The sequence below is a fragment of the Oryctolagus cuniculus genome, chromosome 7, assembly GCF_964237555.1.
Source record: "Oryctolagus cuniculus chromosome 7, mOryCun1.1, whole genome shotgun sequence".
NCBI lineage: Eukaryota > Metazoa > Chordata > Mammalia > Lagomorpha > Leporidae > Oryctolagus > Oryctolagus cuniculus.
In genome coordinates, this window is record NC_091438.1 from 139,456,525 (window position 1) to 139,479,151 (window position 22,627).

General features: G+C 52.8%; 1 protein-coding gene across 5 annotated transcripts in view; it reads right to left on the bottom strand.

Moving 5' to 3' along the window:
* Positions 1-11,361: 11,361 nt before the first annotated feature.
* AZIN2 (antizyme inhibitor 2) overlaps positions 11,362-22,627 on the bottom strand; it is a 35,862-nt gene continuing 24,596 nt past the window's right edge. For 3 of the 5 annotated variants that reach the window (XM_051832030.2, XM_051832031.2, XM_051832032.2), the window contains 2 exons: positions 13,866-14,080; positions 11,368-11,894 (listed from right to left, as the gene is read on the bottom strand). In XM_051832030.2, coding sequence (XP_051687990.2) covers positions 11,756-11,894; positions 13,866-14,080 — 354 coding nt within the window. In that variant the 3' untranslated portion in view covers positions 11,368-11,755. 5 annotated transcript variants of the gene reach the window in all.

Here is a 22,627-nt window from a genome sequence, read left to right on the forward strand (position 1 = left end):
CAGTTCGAGTCCCGGCTGCTCCGCTTCCCATCCAGCTCTCCGCTACGGCCTGGGAAAGTAATGGGGATGGTCCAAGTCCTTGGGCCCCTGCACCCACATGGGAGACCCAGAAGAAGCTCCTGGCTCCTGGCTTTGGATCGGCACAGCTCCACCCGTTGTGGCCAACTGGGGAGTGAACCAGAAAATGAAGGATCTCTCTCTCTCTCTCTCTCTGCTTCTCTTTCTCTCTCTATGTAACCCTGGCTTTCAAATAAATAAATAAATCTTTTAAAAAAATAAAGAAAGAAACATAGTCACACCTACAATTTGTGTATTGTCTGGTGGCTTTTGCTCTGCCTAGCAGAGCGGAGTCATTGAAACAAAAACCCTCTGCATTGCTAAGCAGAAATCATTCACCCTCGGGCCCTGGACAGAGGCCCGCTGAGCCCTGGGGGCTGCAGAGCGCACACTGCCTGGTAGGTGTGGGGAGTAGGCAGCCGGCAGCTCTCGGTGTCCTCTGTAGCTGCAGGGGGTGGATCCAGAGCAGGTGCACCTGATTCGCACTAAGTTAACCAGGTGTCTCCTCCCAGGAATTTGAACTGTGGGATGTCAGGGGCGGGCATTTGGTGTGGCAGTTAAGATGCCACTTGGGACACCCACATCCCGTACTGAGTGCCTGGAATTAAGTCCCAGCTCCTCTCCTGATTCCAGCTGCTTCCTAATGCACACCCTGAGAAGTAGCAGGCGATGGCCCAAGTATTTGGACCCTGCCACCCACACGGAAGGCCTGGTTTGAGTTCCAGGCTCCTGGCTTCGGCCTGGCCCAGCTGTGGCTCTTAAAGCCATTTAGGGAGGCCGGCACTGTGGCGCAGTGGGTTTACGCCCTGGCCTGACGCACCAGCATCCCATATGGGCGCCAGTTCTAGTCCCGGCTGCTCCTCTTCCAATCTAACTCTCTGCTATGGCCTGGGAAAGCAGTAGAAGATGGCCCAAGTCCCTGGGCCCCTGCACCCACGTGGGGGACCCAGAAAAAGCTCCTGGCTCCTGGCTTCAGATCGGTGCAGCTCCGGCCATTGCGGCTATCTGTGAGCCAACGGATGGAAGACCTCTCTCTCTCTCTCTCTACCTCTCTCTGTAACTCTGTCTTCCAAATAAATAAAAATAAACCTTTAAATTAAAAAAAAAGCCATTTAGGGAGCAAGCCAGCAGATGAACAATTCCTCTCTGTCTCTGTCCCTTTCTGTCTCTCTGCCTTTCAAATAAATAAATAAATAAATAATTGAATAAATAAATAATTTATACAATTATTATATAAAATTCAATTATTTACAAATAAATAAATAATTGAAATGTGGAATATATGACCGGAAATGGAGCTCAGTCCCATTAGCGTGCGGGCGCCTCTGCAGCTGAGGCCCCTGGCGCTGTCCGGCTCCCTCCAGACTCCCTGACCCACAGTTCCTTAGGGTCAGAAGGCCTGCTGACCAACTCTCCTAGCGTTCACTTTCATCTCCCCTCAAAGTCAGTTTCTGTTACCTCTAAGTAAAAAACATTTCCATTAACTAAAATTAAAGGAGTGGAGAGAGATGAAGCTGGTGGGGTATTCAGTGTGACCCAATGTGAACATAATGGGACATTCACACAGAATGTTAAGCTTTCGAATAGCTGCATTTAAAAAGGCAAAAAGAAATGGGCAAAATTCATTTTAATTATATACTTTAACTCAATGTGTACTAACTAAAATCATTTCAGTATGTAGCATTTTAAATTACGGAGACCTTGTACAGTCCTTTCTTTGGAACGGCATCTTTGATGTATGGACCATCTCAATTTGGACTGGCCACATCACAAGTGCTCCATGGCCATTGGCGGCCAGCTGTTGTGACGGGAACCACAGATTTAGAATCTTAGGGCCATGTAGGACTTTTTGTTTTTGTTTCTGTTTCTGTTTTTGTTCTTTTTTTTAAAGATGCATTTATTTGCTTGAAAGTCAGAGTTATACAGTGAGAGGAAGAGAGAGAGAGAGAGAGAGAGAGAGAGAGAGAGAGAGAGAATCTTCCATCCATTGGTTCATTCCCCAAATGGCTGCAATGGCCAGAGTTGGGCCAGGCTGAAGCCAAGAGCCGGGAGCTTTATCTGGGTCTCCTGCATGGTTGGCAGGGGCCTGAGGATTGGGGCCATCTGCTGCTGCTTTCCAGGCACATTAGCAGGGGGCTTGGATCAGAAGCAGAGCAGCCAGGTCTCGACTGGCACCCATAGAGGATGCCAGCATCATACATGGTGGCTTTACCCACTAAGCCATGCGGTATTGACCAGAGTCCTAGCTTCATTTTTTTTTTTTTGACAGGCAGAGTGGACAGTGAGACAGAGAGACAGAGAGAAAGGTCTTCCTTTGCCATTGTTTCACCCTCCAATGGCCGCCGCAGCTGGCACACCACGCTGATCTGATGGCAGGAGCCAGGTGCTTATCCTGGTCTCCCATGGGGTGCAGGGCCCAGATACTTGGGCCATCCTCCACTGCACTCCCTGGCCACAGCAGAGAGCTGGCCTGGAAGAGGGGAACCGGGACAGAATCCGGCACCCCGACCAGGACTAGAACCTGGTGTGCCGGCACTGCAAGGCGGAGGATTAGCCTACTGAGCCGTGGCGCCAGCCCCTAGCTTCATTCTGAAAGCAGGAAGCATCCCCTAAAGGGATTCAAGCCAGGACACGGCATGATCAAAATATCACCTTAGGTAGAACATGCTGACTTAACAATTGAACTGGACTCCAGAAGATGGATTTGGCCTTGAGACGAGTTACCAATTAAGATGCCTATGTCCCACATTGGAGTGCCTGGGCTTGACTCCTGGCTCTGCCTCCTGATTCCAGCTTCCTGCTAATAGACAGCACGGGAGGGAGGCAATGGGTGGATTCTTGCCATCCTAGTGAGAGACCTAGATCGAATCCCTGGAGTCAGGCTTTGGCCCTACCCAGTCCTGGCCATTGTAGGCACTGGAGGAGTGAACCTACAGATTGGAAATCCAGTGTGTGTGTGTGTGTGTGTGTGTGTGTATAGTTGTGTGTGTATGTCTCCCTGCCTCTCATATCAATAAATACATTTTTAATAACAAAGCATGGACTGGAGAGGAGGTGAAACTGGAGTTGGGGAGGTAGGTTTGGAAGCAGTTGAAGTAACCCAACAGGGAGAAAAGTGGCTCACAGTAGGAGATCAATAAAAGGTTGTTTCTTTCCCCCCTCAAGAAAGTCTCTGCTGAATGTTCTGGCCCACACCTGGATGCCCCAAGCCCACGCCTGAGTCCCAATCCTGAAATCTGAAAGTTGGGAATGGAAATGTTGCCCCTCCCCCTGCCCCAGTCACAGGGAGGCTGAATGTCCTGCCCTGGGGAGCTGCTGTGAACCTGAGAGAAAGGGACTTCCAGGTGTACAGGTGTCGGCCGTTTCACTCCCCAAATGGCCGAAACGACCAGAGCTGCACCAACCAGGAAGGAGCCAGGAGCTTCCTCTGGGTCTCTCACATGGGGGCAGGGGCCCAAGGACTTGGGCCATCCTCCACTGCTTTCCTAGGCCACTAGCAAAGTGCTGGATCAGAAGTGGAGCGGCCAAGCCTTGAACCTGCACCCATATGGGATGCGGGCACTGCAGGTGGCGGCTTCACCCACTACACCACAGCGCCGGCCCCAACCAATGAATTCAAGCTGGCGTAAGAACCTTTACGTCTGCCTCCTGAGATCCCTGTGCACAAGTATTCCAGGTCTCCAACCCACCCCTTCACCCCCCTTGTGGACACTGAGTAGGAAAGCATTGTTCTGTCCACTTGATGCTGGGTGTGGCCATGACTCACTCTGGCCAATTCAACAGGGACAGATCCCAGCTGGAGCCTCTCCTTGCCTACAAGCCTCTCTGGAGCTGTGTTTCCCTCTGGCACAGGGTCCTCCTTATCAGAGATGGCGGCTTTTCCATCACCCTGGGTTTCTTTACTTTTTTAAAAGATTTTTTATTTGAGAGAGAGAGAGAGAGAGAGATCTTCCTTCCACTGGTTTACTTCCCACATGGCTACAACAGGCTGGGCTAGGCCAGGGCAGACCGAAGCCAGGAGCCTGGCACTCCATCTGCAGGGGTGGCAGGGGCTCAAGAACTTGGGCCATCTTCTGTTGCTTTCCCAGGAACATTAACAGAGAGGTGGATCAGAAGCAGAGCAGCCAGTTCAGGACACCAGCATTGTAAGCCGTGGCTTAACCCGCTGCGCCACAACACGGGCCCCACCATCAGCCTGGGTTTCTAAAGAGCCGCAGTAAGTAATGCCCCTGTTGACCCACAGTGTTGAAGTAGTATTAATAAACAAACCTGCACTATGCCAAAGCTTAGACGTAAGCCACTGAATTCCTGGGAGTCTGTCGCTGCAGAACCTCTGTGCCTGTGCTAATGTATACAGCTGGGAGAAAGCACATCTACAAGGAGACGGGCGATACAGGAGGCAGGACCAACAGATTGCAGCTCCTAGTGTGGAAGGATGGAGGGATCAAAACGTGGGAGGGACTGGCTTGAAACACAGGAAGGGCTGCTTAGAGATGACAGTAGCATGGCCATCCGAGTGAGTGGCGGAGGTGGACAGGGGACCAGGTCTTTGGGGGAGGTCAGGAGATTGACAGGACAGTGTGTTGGGGGGATCATCTCTGTGGATATGGGAGTCCTCAAAGATCAGGATGGTTAAGCAACTTGAGAGACATTTAGGAGCTAAGACTCTTACCGTTTCTCTCTCTGCCGCCACGTGGACACCAGGAGGCAGGGACTTTGGTGCTCACTTCTGTGTCCGCAGGTGCCTGAAACGGGGCCCGACACGAAGACGGCCCCTGGTACACGTCTGTGAAATGGACGGCTGGGCGGAGAGAAGGTCCCGTCAGGGAAGAGAGTTCTCCCAGCTCTTACTCCCCAGTTCCATTTCTCGGCCATATTCCTTCCCTCTCTTTGTCCAACCTCAGGTCTGCTTTGCAGATGTATCTTGCTACCAGAAACCTCAAGGAGCTCCTGGTTAACTCCTCCCCAGTGACCCGAGTGCCAGCGGCTCCAGGAGCCACCACCCACCCCGTGTAACCCAGCACAGGCCTCGTTCTCTCCTCTGCCTTCTTCTTGGCTCCCACATCCAACTCCATCGCCAAATGACGTCCATCCTCTTCCAGACATAGCCTAGTCTCACCCCTGCTCTCCACCCCCACAGCTGCTGCCTGGTTCAGCTCCTCCCCACCCCATCCTCGGCCTACAGCGTGGTCTCATCTCCCTGCTTTCTCTCTTTGCTTCTACTCCCTCTGTGGTGGTTATCAATCATCATGTAACAAATTACCTAACACTTCAAGCCATAAACATTTATTTCACAATTTCTGTGGGCCTGGGTGTGGCTTAGCTGGGTGCCCCAGGGCCCCTCACAGAGCTGCAGTGTGTGTGGGCCTGGGAAGCAGTCAGCCCAAGGTTTGCCTGGGGGAGAATCCATTTCCAAAGCTTGCTCACATGATGTGGCTGCCAGAGGCTTGGACTCCTCTCTGGTCGCTGGTCAGAGCCATGGGTTCCTTAGTACAGGGGCCTGCCCCCGGGGAAGCTCACGACACAGCTGACGTCTTCCCCAGAAGAAAGTGAGCGCAGACGCCAGTCTTTAGGGGTCTAATTGCAGAGGTGACAACCCATCACTGCCGGCCAATTCTGTTCATTAGCACGGAACCGACACACCCAGGCCAGCCTCGAGGGGATGGACACACAGTAGCAGGTGAACGCTGCAGTGTGGGACCATCGGAGATATTTTAGAAATCACCTATGGCCTCTTTCTTATCTGTACCGCCCAAGGTGCAGAACTGACCTCCTCTCTCCCCTGCTCGGAAATTCGAATGACTTACTGATTCCTCCAGGACACAACCCTTCACTATATGCCCACAATCATCTCATTCCCATCTTCCAGCCTGTTCTCCAGTTCCTAAGACAGGACTCTGAATTATCACACACTGCACCTCTGCACGCCGCGGCCCTGGTCCGGAAGCTCCTCCAGTCTCCCCAGACTTTTCTACCTGGCCAACTCCTGCTCATCCTCCAAGACATGCTGCTTCCGGCACACCTGTGCTAACCCGAGCAGGCAGTTCTGCGCATCCCTAACCAGACCTCCTGGTGAGCGCTTTCCACTCACACAGCACCGAACACACCAATCACAGTGCCCTCCACTTGGCTGTCACAGGATCTCAAACCTCCCATGCTCATACGCTCATTTCTACTTTGTTTTGCTTTTTAAAAAGATTTATTTTATTTATTTGAAAGGTAAAGTTGCACAGAAGCAGAGAAAGATATATATATATATATATAGAGAGAGAGAGAGAGAGAGAGAGAGAGAGAGTGTGTCTTCCATCCGCTGGCTTGCTCCTCAAATGGCCACAACGGCTGGAGCTGGGCTGATCCAATCCAGAGCCAGGAGCCAGGAGCCAGGAGCTCCTTCTACAATTTCCTCATGGGTGCAGGGGCCCAGGGACTTGGGCCATCTTCTACTGCTTTCCCGGGCCAGAGCTGGATCAGAAGTGGAGCAGCCAGGACTCGAACTGGCACCCATATGGGATGTTGGCGCTTCAGGTGGCAGCTTTACCTACTATGCCACAGCACCAGCCCCTCTACTGTTTTGTTTTTGTTTTTGTTTTTAAATCAATCGGATTTAGCAGAAGATGGTTCTTCAGAGTTCTCCATTGTAACTTCTCCCAGAAACCTTGCCTTGAGTCTGGGGGACAAGTTGTGGACCCTCATTGTAAACTCTGATAACTTCACTGGATTACTGGAATGCCAGAGAGCCATCATTAGGTAACAGAGTACCACCAAATACACATATTTCTATTACGGCCACTATAATCATCGCAGGCTTTCCTTTTTTTTTTTTTTTAAGATTTAATTGAAAGTCAGAGTTACACAGAGAGAGGAGAAGCAGAGAAGGAGAGGGGAGAGAGAGAGAGAGAGAGAGAGAGAGAGAGAAACTCTTCCATCTACTGGTTCACTCCCTAATTGGCTGCAACGGCCAGAGCTGCACCAATGTGAAGCCAGGAGCTTCTTCCAGGTCTCCCATGTAGGTGCAGGGGCCCAAGGACTTGGGTCATCTTCTACTGCTTTCCCAGGCCACAGCAGAGAGCTGGATCGGAAGTGGAACAGCCGGGTCTTGAACTGGCATCCATATAGGATGCCGGCACTGTATGCAGCAGCTTTATCCATTACACCACAGTGCCAGTCCCATCCAGGCTTTCTTGAAACACAGGAAGAGGGTGAGGTTGGTATAGCAGGTTCCAGTCCCTTTAGGTTAGGCAGAGATGCTTCCCAACCTGCCTCCACGAGTCACTATCTCTTCTAGAAAAGTCACTTCGTATCTAAGCCTCAGTTTCCCAATTGGCAAATGGAAATAAATTGTGTGCACACCAAGACGTGGCAGGTACTGTTCTAAGTGTTTTAAACATATTAACTTAATTTGTAGACCAATGGCACAAGGTAGGTACAATGATCTCATTTGAGCAAACGCAGAAATCGTGGCACAAAGCATGACTTGCAAGGATACAGTTAATAAGTGGCAGAATCAGGATTGCAACACAGGCAGTGAGGGGTCGGGCCTGTGCCATAACAAGCACTTTACAAGTCCGTGTGGATTAAATCACTTAATGTGAAGAACTGGCACTGTGGCACAAGGCCAAGCCAGCATCCTGTATCAGAGCACAGGTTCCGGTCCAGGCTACTCTGCTTCTGATCCAGCTCCCTGCCAATGCGCCCAGAGAGCAGCAGCAAATGACCCAAGTATGTGGGCCCCTGCCACACACATGGGAGACCTGGATAGAGTTCCAGGCTCCGGCTTCCCCTGGTCCAGCCCCGGCTGTTGCAGCTGTTTGGGGAGTGAACTAGGGGATGGAAGATCTCTCTTGCTGTCTCGCCCACTTTCTGTTACCCTTTCAAAACTGCGAAGCTAGGTATCAGCAGCTGGTAGACACTCTCATTTCAAAATGTAAAACATCTTGGTGTGGAAATCAAGAATTTGTTCACAGCCCCTGGTTTTCTGCATGCACTCAGCAGATGTCCTCTCTCAAACACGAAACGCACGGCTGAGAACACTGCGGATACACCGCCTCAGACCTGCGTGTTTTCCAGGTCTTTTATTCTGGGGTACTGGTACTTTTTAAGTGGAAGCGGAAGTAGTTGATGGTCACCAAGCCCACTTCCGGTGTTGTCAGGAGCCCTTCTAGCCCGGAAGACACCAGGCCGCCCCCTTCCCATACCGCCTTCGTCCTGGCTTGACCCCTTTCCCATAGGCGTCCCGCCCTCGGAGAAGGTCGGCTTTTCGTTGGTGGAGGTTAAGGGGCGGAGCTGCGTCTCTCTAACTTCAACCAATGGGCTCTGTTGTTTCTTCTCACCGCTGTGTGGACTCAGTTCCTCCTCCGGGCCGGCAGAGGGCGAAAGAGCCTGTGACTCGGGGCTAGGGGGTGCGCGGAGTCGGGGGGCAGGTCCGGAAGTGACGTCACACGCCGGAATTCCACGGCCTCCAGGACTGAGGAGTGATGGGCAGGGTTGGCTCCGTCGGCTGGACACCGAGTCGTCTTGTTTGGGCGAGGCGGTAGTTCCGAGAGGCGTTTCTAACCCTGAAACGGGCGCTTCTAGAGGAAGGGGCTCCTCGTGTCCCGTCTGCGAGAGCCTCCCCGGCACCAGCGCGCGTCCCACACACGCGCGGAGAGCGGCGCCGGGGCACGGGCTGCGGGGTCGCGTTGTGCGGCGTCCCTGGGGACGGAGTGTCCGCGTCCCACAGACGGGGAAGCGCAGCCCGGGACGGGCATCCCGCGTACAGGGGCTTGCCAGGGTAGAGCAGATAAGTGGCCGGACGTCGAAGTGGGGTGTCAGCTGACCAAGGAGTGAGTGTTAGGATTCCTACTACTGCATGGGCCGTGCGTAGACAACCAGCCAGCCAGCCAGCAGGTGCGTTCGGATTTATCCGGCTAGCCTACCCGAGGGTCACCTAGCTGAGTGACGGCAGAAAGCGCCTGCCCGCTAGTGGGTGGGGCTAGACCTGAACATGCAACCCTGGGGTCACTCGTAGGGCTCTCAGTTCCTGTGTTAACCCCAACTGAGAAAGGGCCAAAATGCTGCCCCCTTCTGGATTCAGGGGTGCCCTCTCCCCAGAGTTAGCAAGACCATAGTCTAAGGGTGGACGGAGGCTTCAGATCCTGCTAGCAAGTAGGAGAGAGGCTCGCTGCCCTTGTGGGGTTAACAGAGGCGCAGGAAGGTAGAACAATCGCAGGACGTTGTGAGCAGAGTTCTCTACAGGATGCTGGCGAAGCCGGGAGAAGCTGCTCTAACCTAGGCGTAGAGCCCCAAGCTGAGACCCAAAAGTTCCTTTGGTCCACAGCTACTGGACAGCTACAAGTATTCCAGGCACCGCGGACGCAGCTGTCCCTGTCGAATGTACTTCCGTTGTCTTCCCAAAGGGCCTGTCACACTTGTGCTCAGAGCATCTAGGGCTCCCTGCTGCCTGCTGAATCAAGTTCAGCCTCTGTCACTCAAGCTCCTCACGATTGCGTTGTTCCGTGCGTCCCTTGAGGACGCGTGCGGACTTCTGCATCACCGATGTCCACCGCCGGGCATGGCCACAGTTAGCGCTTAATACCTGCCCGAGGAATTCCTTCTCAGTGCCATTTATCGAGCACCTAGTGATGCACTAGGCTCTGCGCGAAGTACTTTATCCCCATTTTTTTTGTTTGTTTGTTTGATCTCAATAACCCAGAGGGGAAAACACTCAGCAGCCACATTTTACAAACGATTAAACAGATTCAGAAAGGTTATTCATTAGCATATACATCTGCTCTGTTCCGGGTGACAAGGACAGCAGTGAGAAAAATAAAAAATAAGGTTGCTGCAGCCCAGGAGCTGCTGTCCCGACTACAGGCAGATGCAACGCAAACATGCCACAGAGGAAGCTGGGCATAGCCGTAGGCGCCGTGAGGACACAGGCGGGGGGGGGGGGGGGGGGGCGCTACGCTACAGGAAGGCATCTGGGCAGAAGCTGGGCGAAGGGAATGAGGCCCCCGATCACCGGCGAGGGCAGTCAGCGCAGGCTCAGCCATGGAGACGGTGTGGTCATACCTCCCAGAGCGGGCAAAGGAGTGAATGGAAGGGGAGGGCCACGGGAGGTGCTGGGGAGAGGGTGTCCCTCGGGAGGTCCCAGGCAGGACGGCCTGGTGAGGGGTCACTGCCCCTGCATCACTTGGGAGGGGCTCCAAGGACCGGCTGGGATACTGAGTGAAAAGTCCCGAGTAGGCAGATTGGTAGAGCTGGTGAGGGGCCGTGCTCACAGCGGGTGGGGAAAGGGAAAATGCAGACTGCTAGCGGGTGGAGGGTTCCTTCTGGGGCTGACGACCGTGTTCCAGGGTTGACTGGTGATGGTTGCACAGCTCTGGGGAGGTCCCGCCAACACTCTGAAAGGGTGAATGTGGGGGGTGTTTAGCCTAGCAGTGAGGACACTGGTAAGACTCCTGTGTCCAATATCAGAATAATCTGAGTTCAATTCCCAGCTCCAGCTGCTGACTCCGGCTTTCCACCAATGCGGATTCTGGGAGGCAGTGTTGATGGCTCCTGCCGCCCACGTCAGAGACCTGGATTGAGTTTCTGGCTCCTAGCCAGGCCGTTGCAGGCACTGAGGAGTGCACCAGTAGACAGGAGTGAGCTCGCGCTCGCTGTCTCTTGTAAATATATTTTTGGAAGGTGTTTTTGAAGGCCAAGTTTATGCCATGTGAACTGTAAGATCTCCTGCAGCAGATAGGGGAGCTCCAGGCTCTGAGCCCAGCTGATAAGCAACTCCCAGGCCCAAGGAGCACAGCTTGGGGCCCTGGCTGCGTGCGGGAGCCTTGTCTGTGATAAGCACTTGCTCTCAGGTGGCAGGGCCATGCACACCGGGACACAGCAACAGCCTATGGTCAAGTCTTTCCAGCAGCTGCTGCCTGAAGGCACAAAGTCAGCCGCCATGCGCCTGCATCCCTCTTCCCACCTTGCCAGCTTACAGAACAGGAGGCAGAGGCCACTCACGACCTCCCAGACACCCATCTCTGCCCTTGACCTTTGGCGTGCGTTTCCAAAGTCCTATCAAGTCCTTTGGGCCAGGCCTTGGGCTGGGTGTTGGGTTCACGCAGAGGCCACTCGCCAGTCCCTAGCTACCCCTGCCAGCTTTGGAGGCCTGCGGGGAGAGGGATGAGTCAGAGAAGGTGGGCGCCCATGAGAGAGACCCACACCGCAGCTGGGGCCCAGGGGTGAGGTCAGGGCTGAAGCCGAGGATATGGGTGCACGCGGGCAGCGCGGGCAAATCTCGTCCGGGCTGCTTCATGAATTAACTGCTCGGTGCCACTGGAGTATAAGAAAACTAAATATTTATTTGCTTCATATTTACAAAGGGAGGAAGGAGATGGCGGGAGACCCTGTATTGCACCCCTCCCCCCGACACACACACACACACACACACACACACACACACACACACACACACACCTGGCTGACCAGGCCCTTGCGAGGCACAGGAGGCAGACACGACTGAAGGGACAGGATTTATGTTGCATACTTGAACTACAGCGAGTGTGAGACTGGTCCTATTTACAGGGCAGAAACTACAGGTGGAGTGTGGGGGCAGCAGAGCAGGCACCTGAGTCCCGGCCGCAGGGCGCTCTGCTCGCCGCCTGCCCCACCTCTCCCAGAGGCATCGCTGGGGCCCCGCGGGGGTTCTCCAGGGGGGAACGGGGCCCGCTCACATGATGCTCGCCGGGGTGAAGACGGGGCCCACACACAAGGTGTCTGTGATCTCCCAGCCGCAGGACAGAGGCTTGCACACGCCCTCGGCGTCCTCCTCCTGGTCCGCGGGCAGCAGCTGCCCTCGCAGCGCTTCCCTGGGGGCGAGAGGGGTGCTGGGGGCCATGGGCCTGGGCACCTGGCTGGCGGGGGGTGGGGGCACCTGCTGACACCTGCCCACCTTCCCACACTGCCCCCTTCCACCACCACCACCACCCACAAAGGAGAAGGAAGTGCATTGATTGAGCACTGACTGTGTGCCAGATGTGCTAGGCACTTGACTTACGTTATCTAACGGTGGCCTCCCCCACACCCCACCAGGGGACATTTTGCTGCTGAGAAAAATGAGACCCGGAGAGGAGGGGCCTTCCCAGAGCACATCTCTAGCAGGTGGTGGAATGTGAACCCAACAATCACACTCCAAAGTCCGTATCCTCGCACCCCAGGCTTAGGGCCTGAAAAACATCATCTCCTGCCTACCCCCCCAATCCCACAAACCATTCCTCCCCCTGCGTGCCCTCATCAATAAATGGCTCCACCTTCTGATCAGCTGCGGGGGCTGCCCTTGGAGATCTTGTCCCTGCTCCCAGCGAAGCCCCACCAGACATCCTTGCATGGATGCACTGGTCTCCGCTCCCACTGGCATCCCCACGTGGTCTCCCGGCCTGCTCATGTTGCCTCCCTGGCCCAAGACATCTCCCCAAAGGGCAAACCCCCGCTCCGGAGCTTTGAGCAGCTCCCAAAGTGCTGGAGCCCCTACCCTCCCAGACTGGCACTGTCCTCCCTGCTCCCCTGTTCCTGCAGGCCAGTGACACCCCCTTGCCTGTCGGGTGCTGCTTTCCGAGGGGCGGCCCTGAGCGCCCCTCCCCAGCTCGCTGTCTCCCCCTCCCTGTGGCCCTGTCACTCTCTGCCTGCATCTGGGTGCAGCTTTGCGCCACAGCTGACTGCCTGCTGTTGTAGATGCTCCAGTGGCCCCGAGGCCGGGCACAGAGCCAGGCACTAAAGCGTTTGCAGGAATACAAGTTGATAAGGGAAACGTCTAGACTTACGCATTTCAACGCATCAACATTTTGGGGTCTTAGTGATGGATGCAGCTGACAAACCCACACCCCCTGTCACTCAACCTTCAAGGCAACCCCAGACCTAGCCCCGCTTCCCTCTCCAGTCACAACCAGCCCCTTAGTGCCTCCAGCACACATCTGGGCTCCGTTCCTCCTGCCGGCAGAACCCTGCCCATGCCCTCCTGCCAGCTGACTCCCGCTTCCTCCGGGAGGGAGGGCTCAGAGCTTCCACCCTGTGTCCGAGTACCTGGGCCCCTGCAACCACAGGGGAGACCTGGATGAAGCTCCTGGCTCCTGGCTTCAGCCTGGCCCCAGCCCTGGCCTTTGCAGACTTTTAGGCACCAGTTCCAAACCCAGCTGCTCTACTTCTGATCCAGCTCCCTGTTAATGTGCCCGGAAAGGCAGCAGAGGATGGCCCAGGTCCTTGGGTCCCTGCACCCACGTGGGAGATCAGAAAAAAAAAAAAATCCTGGCTCCTGGCTTCAGCCTGGCCCAGCCCCAGCTGTTGCAGCCATTTGGGGAGTGAACCAGCAGATGGAAGACCTCTCTCTCTCTCTCTCTCTCTCTCTCTCTGTAACTGTACCTTTCAAATAAATCTTTTTTAAAAATAAAAAATAAGTATATGTATACACATCTTATACGTGATTAATGAACATGTTTCGACTGGGGTCCCAGCCCCAAGAAATCTCATTACAGATAGGCAAATATTCCAAAATCCAAAATAAGCCCCGATCCAAAGCCCAGCTGGCCCTCAGCCTTTGGGACAGGGGATACTTGGCCTGGATCGTGAGTGCCTGTCTGCCCCTCGGTGTCTCTCACAGGGCCGTGAGCTCCTCCGGGGATGCTCAGCCTCACTCACGGCCACAGCCAGAGGCCAAGCCCAGGCCTCTCCTGGACTCAGCAGCCAAGAGCTACTTGTCAAACTGGATGACACGGAAGCAGGGTCCCAGATCTCAGCTTCCCCCAGGCTGCTTCTGCACAGCGTTCCCCCTACCCCCCAGTTCTTACCAAGCCACCCGGGACATGGCATAGGTGATGCGACAGGCCTGGGTCCCCTTGAGGAGGGAACCCGTGCCAATGGTGTAGGCGCCCATGTTGTCAAAGACCAGCCAGTCCCCTACGTGTAGTTGTGGCAGCCACAGGCCCTCGGCCACGCAGTCACAGCCCTCGGCCGTCGGGCCCCACAGGCTGCTGCTGTACAGGGGCTGCTCCGCGGATGGTTTCTGTAGGAGAGAGCGATGGCCACATCAGTTCTGCGGGGCAGGCCACAGCCTGAGCACTCCCTCCCTCCAAAGCCTTCCATGGCTCTCGTAGCCACTAGGACAAGGACCAGAGAGAAGCCTCCCCGCTCTGCTGCTTCTCTGCATGTGTTGCTTCTTAGACTTGAAAGCTGCCATGCCTTGTCTTCAATCCGGGTCCCAACACTTGCGAGCTGCGTGACCATGGGCAATACCCTCCATCTCTCTGTCCCTCAGTGTATTCATCTGTCACATGGGAACACTAGCGCCTCCCTGAGTGGAGAGCATTTAGAAGTGGGCACAGGTGCAGTGAGCAGGCACTGTGGTCACTGTCTTATTGTCATCGTTGCTGCTGCCCTGTGCTTTGGTTTTCTCTGGCCACTTCCCCACACCTCCACCCTCAAGCCCAGCCCAGCCCAGCTCCCTATGCTGGGAAGCCCTCCCCGAGCCCTTCATTCTGCGGCAGGCCCAGGGGCAGGAGCCAGAAGTGCCCAGGTGGGTGGGACGCAGCCCCTCTCAGGCTCTGACTCTGGCGTGGAGGACAGGTGGAGGTCACGGAAGACGCGTCGGGGCAGACGTGACTGCTCCCATTGCAGGGAGCCCAGGCTCCGGGAGGTGCAGTGACTTGCCCAAAGATACAACTACCAATGACGTAAAATCTACCTTGTATTCTTAAATGAATTCCAAATCCAGAGAAGAAACCTGTAACACAGGTCATCTGGGGGCAACCAAGAGTTCAGTGCCATTTGTCGTGGTGCCAGGTCCTGCCTGGCAGTGCTAGAGGGGAGTCAGCACTCAAAGATGGGCGTGAGAGCACCCCGACCGTGCCCCTCACAGCCCCCACTGCAGTCCTGTGACCCCAGTCGCTCTGGATTTCCCCGAGAAATCCCTGCTGGCTCCCCCGCCCCACTGCAGTCCCCAGGCTGTTCCTCGAGGCCCCCGATCTGCCAACTCCTATTTCTCCATCTGATCCCAGGCAGCCTCGGGGAAGCCTCTCCTGAGGTTCCATGCTCCCCAACTTGGCTTTCACAGCATTTGCCATGTTTTTTATTTGAAACGCAGAGTTATGGAGAGAGACAGAGAGAGAGAGAGAGAGAGAGAGAGAGAGAGATCTTCCATCTATACTGGCTCACTCCCCAAATGGTTGTAACTGTCAGGGCTGGGCCAGGCTGAAGCCAGGAGCCCAGAACTCCATATGGGTCTCCCATGTAGGTTCAGGGGCCCAAGAACTTGTTCCATCCTCCGCTGCTTTCCCAGGCGCATTAGCAGGAAGCTGGATCAGAAGTGGAGCAGCCAGGACTTGAACCAGAACCCATATGGGATGCTGCTGTCACAGGCGGCGGCTTAACCCGCTGCACCACAATGTCGGCCCTGATATTTACCATTCTCATAATTCAATATTTGTGAAACACCTGCTCAGGCCTGACTTCATTATCAGACCATAAACCCCTCATGCGCAGGGGTCAGCAGGGCTCATTCACCCCAGCTCCTCCGTGCCTGGCAATCTGGCAGCCAGGGGGTGCTCATGTACTCTTTGTTTTAAATGACAGAATAAAAGACATGAGTGATAAGAACAAGAAAGAAAAGGATATAAATAAAAGAGCCTAGAAAAAGGCAATGGAGAAAAAATTGGGAAAGAAAGGTCACAGATTCCATAAAATAACATGCAGACATTTGGCCCAAAAAAGCATTAATAAGCTATTCATCCCATTAATAAACAAAAACACACATCTTATTAAAATCAATAATGAAAAGGATCCTAAAGCCATGATTCATTCAGTCAGTACTTATTGAGCACCTGCTGTATTCCCAGATCTAGGAGCTGGGACAGAGCAGGGAGCACAGTGCTCCAGAGGTTCTTGCTCCAGGCCTGAGAGACAAGTGTGTCCTGTTTATTTAACATTCTCCAGGGCGGCTTTGTAGTTCACTGGGTCAAACAGTAGCTTGCAACTGCGACCCGTATGGAAATGCAAGTTGGAGCCCCAGTTACTCTGTTCCAGTCTGGTCCCCTGTTAACGCTCCTGGGAAGCAGCAGATGATGGTTCAAGTGCTTGGGTCCCTGCCACCCACAAAGAAGACCCAGCTGGGGGCCAGCGCCGTGGCTCACTAGGCTAATCCTCCGCCTTGCGGTGCTGGCACAGCGGGTTCTAGTCCCGGTCGGGGCGCCGGATTCTGTCCCGGTTGCCCCTCTTCCAGGCCAGCTCTCTGCTGTGGCCAGGGAGTGCAGTGGAGGATGACCCAAGTGCTTGGGCCCTGCATCCCATGGGAGACCAGGAGAAGCACCTGGCTACTGGCTTCAGATCAGCGAGGTGCGCCGGCCGCGGCGGCCATTGGAGGGTGAACCAACGGCGAAAGGAAGACCTTTCTCTCTGTCTCTCTCTCTCTCACTGTCCACTCTGCCTATCAAAAAAAAAAAAAAAAAAAGAAGCCCAGCTGGGGCTCCCGGCTCCTGGCTTCAGCCTGGCCCAGCCCTGACTACTGCCCTGACTACTGCGGCCATTTTGGGAGTGAAACAGCAAATGGAAGACCTCTCTCTCTGTAACTCTGCCTCTTAAATAAATAAAATCTTAAAAATAATACTTTGCTATCTTTTATAGATGTGGTGTATGGCATGCTTTATAAATGTATCCACAAGGGGCCAGTACCATGGCTCACTTGGTTAATCCTCCGCTTGCGGTGCCAGCATCCTAGATGGGTGCCGGTTCTAGTCCCGGTTGCTCCTCTTCCAGTCCAGCTCTCTGCTGTGGCCTGGGATGGCAGTGGAGGATGGCCCAAGTGCTTGGGCACCTGCACCCGTGTGGGAGACCAGGAAGAAGCACCTGGCTCCTGGCTTCAGATCGGCGCAGCACGCCGGCTGTGGTGGCCATTTGGGGGTGAACCAACGGAAGGAAGACCTTTCTCTCTCTCTCTCTCTCTCTCTCACTGTCTAAAAACTCTACCTGTCAAATTTTTAAAAATGTATCCACAAGGATTGTTGAGAAAATGGGAGTTAAATGTTCGTCCACCATGAATGCAAAGGCACCCTTGGTGATAAGTTAGCATGCACTCACTTCTCCATAGAGGGATAAATACAAAGTAGGTGGAAAAATTTTTTGAAACTTCATAAGAATAAAGTGATTTGTAAAGTCACTATTTAAAAAAGAAAAAAAGTACAAATCTGCAAGATAAATATTCCAAAAGCACATGTCAAGCTTGTGAATCTCAGCTGGCGGCACGCGTGGTAAGTGCGTGGAAAAGACAAGGTCTGTACAGGAGCCCGATGCCAGTCAGCCAGCTGCAAGCCCTCTGAGGGGGCGGGGCTTCCTGGTCTACAGCACATCCACCATGCCTTCACACCCATCTGGGAGGCAGTTGGCAAGGCTGCAAACTCCCATTTTACAGATGAGAAAACTCAGAGGAAGAGACCCTCCCCAGGTTCTGCAGGGGGTTGGTAGCAGGGCTCTGAGCTGTCCCAGACAAGGGACCTCCTAGCAGCTCCCCACAGATCCACGGAACACAGGGCTCAATCCTGCAAAAGACAGCTGGGCCTGAGGCCAGCATGGTGGCATGGTGGGTAAAGCCGCTACCTGCGGCGCCAGCATCCGATATAGGCGCCAGTTTGTGTCCCAGCTGCTCCACTTCCAATCCAGCTCCCTGCCAATGCCTGGGAAAAGCGGCAGAAGATGGCCCAAGTGAAAAAATGAGATGAATAAGAGCAATACACAAACAGGGTAGGGGCACAGAAGTAAACCCCAATGGTCAAAATCTCCTTCGTGAACAGAGACAAAAATCTGACACGAAACCTCAGCTAACCAAATTCAAACTTATACTCAACAAGCTTCAGTGATCAATAATTGTAAATGGAAGGCAGGAAGAGCAAAGTCAATTACTGCCTTCATCATAATACACAAAAAATATAGATCTGTGATTCAAATATAATTTTCCCAGTCCATGTTAACAGCCTGCAGCACCCGTATTTGATTAAAACTACAGAGAAGGGGACGATGCCGTGGCTCACTTGGTTAATCCTCCACCTGCGGTGCCAGCATCCCATATGGGTGCCGGTTCTAGTCCCGGTTCCTCCTCTTCCAGTCCAGCTTTCTGCTGTGGCCCGGGAAGGCAGTGGAGGATGGCCCAAGTGCTTGGGCCCTGCACCCCATGGGAGACCAGGAAGAAGCACCTGGCTCCTGGCTTCGGATCGGTGCAGCACCAGCCGTGGCGGCCATTTGGGGAATGAACCAATGGAAGGAAGACCTTTCTCTCTGTCTCTCACTGTCTATAACTCTGTCAAATTAAAAAAAAAAAAAAGGACAAATTTCGGGGCCGTCGCTATGGCACAGCAGGTTAACGCCCTGGCCTGAAGCGCCGGCATTCCATAGGGGCACTGGTTCTACTCCCGGCTGCTCCACTTCCTATCTAGCTCTCTGCTGTGGCCTGGGAAAGCAGTAGAGGATGGCCCAAGTCCTTGGGACCCTGCACCCATGTGGGAGACCCAGGAAGAGCTCCTGCTTTGGATAAGTCTTTTGCTAATAATTCTATTGGGTTGCTTTTTCCTAATTTTCTTAAGATTCTTATAAGGAGAATTCAAAAAAGTTAGTGGGAAATAGTGCTGTGGTGTAGCAGGTAAAGCCGTCATCTGCAGTGCCGGCATCCCATGTGCTTGCCAGGTCAAGTCCCGGCTGCCCTACTTCCAATCCAGCTCTCTGCTATGAACTGGGAAATCAGCAGAAGATGGCCCAAGTTGTTGGGCCCCTGCACCCATATGGCTCCTGGCTCCTGGCTTCAACCCGTGCAGCTCTGGCCATTGCGGCCAATTGGGAAGTGAACCAGCAGATGGAAGACCTCTCTCTCTCTCTCTCTCTCTCTCTCTGCCTCTCCTTTTCTCTGCAACTCTGACTTCTCTCTCTTGGCCTCTCCTCTCTGTGTACCTCTGAATTTCAAATAAATAAATAAATCTTTTTTTTAAAGGTAAGCTTATTCTGGCACAAAGCAATTTTGAAATTCGTGCATAATTTCTCATAATGTGCATTTTCATGAACTTTTTGAAGACATGGACTTCAAAATTGTTTTGCAACAAAATAAACTTATCATTTAGTTCCATTTGCTAGAAATCTTAAAGTGCTCTCCCACTTTTCATAGTTTAAGATATTCTTCCCTGTTTCAAGGTCAAACAGAGATTCTCCTATATCGGTTTCTGGAATTTATATTTGTAGAGGGTGTGAGTTAGGGATCCAATTTCATTTCTTGCATATTGACAACCAGTTGCCCAGTGTCAGCTATTCAACAATTCCTAATGACCTGTTGTGCAAACCCTATCGATACTGAAGTTTTGGAGTGGGTGTTGTGGTACAGTAGGTTAAGCCACTGCTTAGAATGCCTGCACCCACATCAGAGGGCCTGGTTTGAGTCCTGGCTACTTTACACTTTTGATCCAGCTTCCTGCTAATGCATCTGGGAGACAGCAGATGATGGCTTAAGTCCTTGGGTCCCTGCCAACCATGTGGGAGGCCAAGATGGAGTTCCTGACTTCTGGCAAAGACCTAGGTTTTGCAGGCATTTGGGGAGTGAACCAGCAGATAAAAGGTCAATCTTTCTCTTTCTCTCTCTTTCTCTTTCCCTTCAAATAATCTTTAAAAAAAAAGATTTATTTTATTTATTTGAAAGACAGAGTTACAGAGAGAGGTAGAGACAGAGAGAGAGGTCTTCCATCCGCTGGTTCACTCCCCAAATAGCCGCAATGGCCGGAGCTGCACCGATCTGAAGCCAGGAGCCAGGAGCTTCTTCCAGGTCCCCCACGTGGGTGCAGGGGCCCAAGCACTTGGGCCATCTTCTACTGCTATCCCAGGCCATAGCAGAGAGCTGGACCGGAAGTGGAGCAGCTGGGACTAGAACCAGTGCCCATATGGGAGGCTGACACTTCATGCCAGGGCTTTAACCTGCTGTGCCACAATAAATAAATCTTTAAAAAAAAACTTAGGGGGCCGGTACTGTGGTGTAATAGGTTGATCCTCCACCTGTGGCACCGGCATCCCATATGGGTGCTTGGTTCTAGTCCTGGTTTCTCCTCTTCCAGTCCAGCTCTCTGCTATGGCCTGGGAAAGCAGTAGAATATGGCTCAAGTGGTTGGGTGCCTGCACCCATGTGGGATGCCTGGAAGAAGCTCCTGGCTCCTGGCTTCAGATCAGCTCAGTTCCAGCAGTTGAGGCCATTTGGGGAGTGAACCAGCAGATGGAAGATCTCTCTCTCTCTCTCTCTCTCTCTCTTTCCTTCTGTCTCTCCTTCTCATGGTCTGTAACTCTACCTCTCAAATAAATAAATAAAATCTTAAAAAAAAAAACAAAACACTTGGGGCTGGCACCACAGCTCACTTGGTTAAACCTCCGCCTGCAGTGCCGGCATCCCATATGGGTGCTGGTTCTAGTCCTGGTTGCTTCTCTTCCAATCCAGCTCTCTGCTGTGGCCCGGGAAGGCAGTGGAGGATGGCCCAAGTGCTTGGGCCCCTGCACCCGCATGGGAGACCAGGAAGAAGCACCTGGCTCCTGGCTTTGGATCGGCACAGCGCTGGCCGTAGCGGACACTTGGGGGGTGAACCAACGGAAGGAAGACCTTTCTCTCTGTCTCTCTCTCACTGTCTATAACTCTACCTGTCAAATAAATTAAAAAAAAGAAAAAACACTTAAGTTCTCAGATATGTGTGGTTTTCTGTGCTGACAATGAAGTGTCAATGTGTGTTTTTTCTATTGCATGATTCAGTCCTGGTCAGAAGGCTAGGACTAGGAACTTCTCCATGTCTTATAGGTATTCACTGTGTTGGTATACGGCCGATCACAGCCATCCTTTGCATTTCTGTAGCATCAGCTGCAATGTCGCCTCTTTCATCTGTAATTCTGTTTGAGGCTTCTCTTTTCTCTTAGTCTAGACCCATACATGTAAGTGCTAACACAGCACACCCAGGCACACCTTTTAAAGCACAAGTACTGGCCGGCGCCGCGGCTCACTTGGCTAATCCTCCACCTGAGGCACACCGGGTTCTAGTCCCGGTTGGGGTGCTGGATTCTGTTCCGGTTTCTCCTCTTCCAATCCAGCTCTCTGCTGTGGCCCGGGAGGGCAGTGGAGGATGGCCCAAGTGCTTGGGCCCTGCACCCCATGGGAGACCAGGAGGAAGCACCTGGCTCCTGCCTTCGGATCGACACAGCGCGCCGGCTGTGGCAGCCACTTGGGGGGTGAACCAATGGAAAAAGGAAGACCTTTCTCTCTGTCTCTCTCTCTCTCTCACTGTCTGACTCTGCCTGTCCAAAAAAAAAAAAAAAAAAAGGCACAAATACTAGAATAAACAGGATGGCACCAGTCTTCCCTCCATGTGAAGCAGGGTGACTGGAGCTTCCACTCTGAATTTTGCACCCCAAGATTCCCACAAAACTCCCATGGCACATGCTCCCTCTGGGTCTCTATCTGCACTGAGCCACACCTTGCATTTATGAACGAGTGACACACGCTTTAAACTGCACCTCTACACCCAAAAACATGTCATTTTAGACCACACAATAAACACTTAAAATGTTTATATAATAAAAGTCCACCCAACATGCAGTATTTGAAGAAAACCACGTGCTCACAGTATATCAGTTTAAAGAAATTAAAACAATGTGCTGTGTGGTACTTTAGAAAAAAAGGGAATCTATATACAAAATTTTATATTTATTTTACTGTTTAGGGCTAAAATTTCTCCAATAAACACTCTGTTTCTATAAGAGAAAAACCTTACATATTAATAAAAAGGGAATATAGATGCTGTGGGGCACAAAAGGGAGACGAATTTCCTCACCGTTCATCACAGCACACTTCATTAAGACATACGAGTGCGTGTGGAAACGTCTATGGAAAAATAACAAAGAACCACAAAGCTAGAATAAACCAACAGATTGAAAAAATAGATTTGGATTCAATAGCATATTAAGTACACACACATACCTATGCAAACCAGTCTCTGTTAGACTTCACGACCTCCCAAATTAGGTGAACGGAGGATTTCAAAGGTTTTGACACTGAAGCCAAAGGGAATAAAACCACAAAGGATCAACATGCTTTCACCACGTCAAAGACCTACAAATGAAGGAAGTGTTGAGGAAAACTTCAGATAAACTAGCAACACGACAAAGGGCGTAGTGAGCAATGCCTGTGTAATGGGCACAGCTGGCCACCAGATATTCACGGGAGCCCTTGGGAAAACCACCTGGCATATACACCATGAGGCCAGGAAATGCTCCCAGCTTCTCGCCCAGTCCCCCTAGTGCAGACTCAGCCTAAGAATGAATGCGCTTTCCATGAGTGCCTCGAGCCGGTTCTGCAGATCAGCAGCGCGCATCCTAGGCAGAGGGCACATTCAGGGAAGCATGAGTCAGAACACAACCAGCAACGGCTCAACACTCAGTGACAGAGCAATTTTATAAGGAGGCAGTCATTTTGTAGAAGTGCAGGGAAGAGCTTTTTCCCTGGCACCAGACGGATAATCAAAGATGAGCAAGACATGAATCCCAGCCCCAAGGGGCTCAC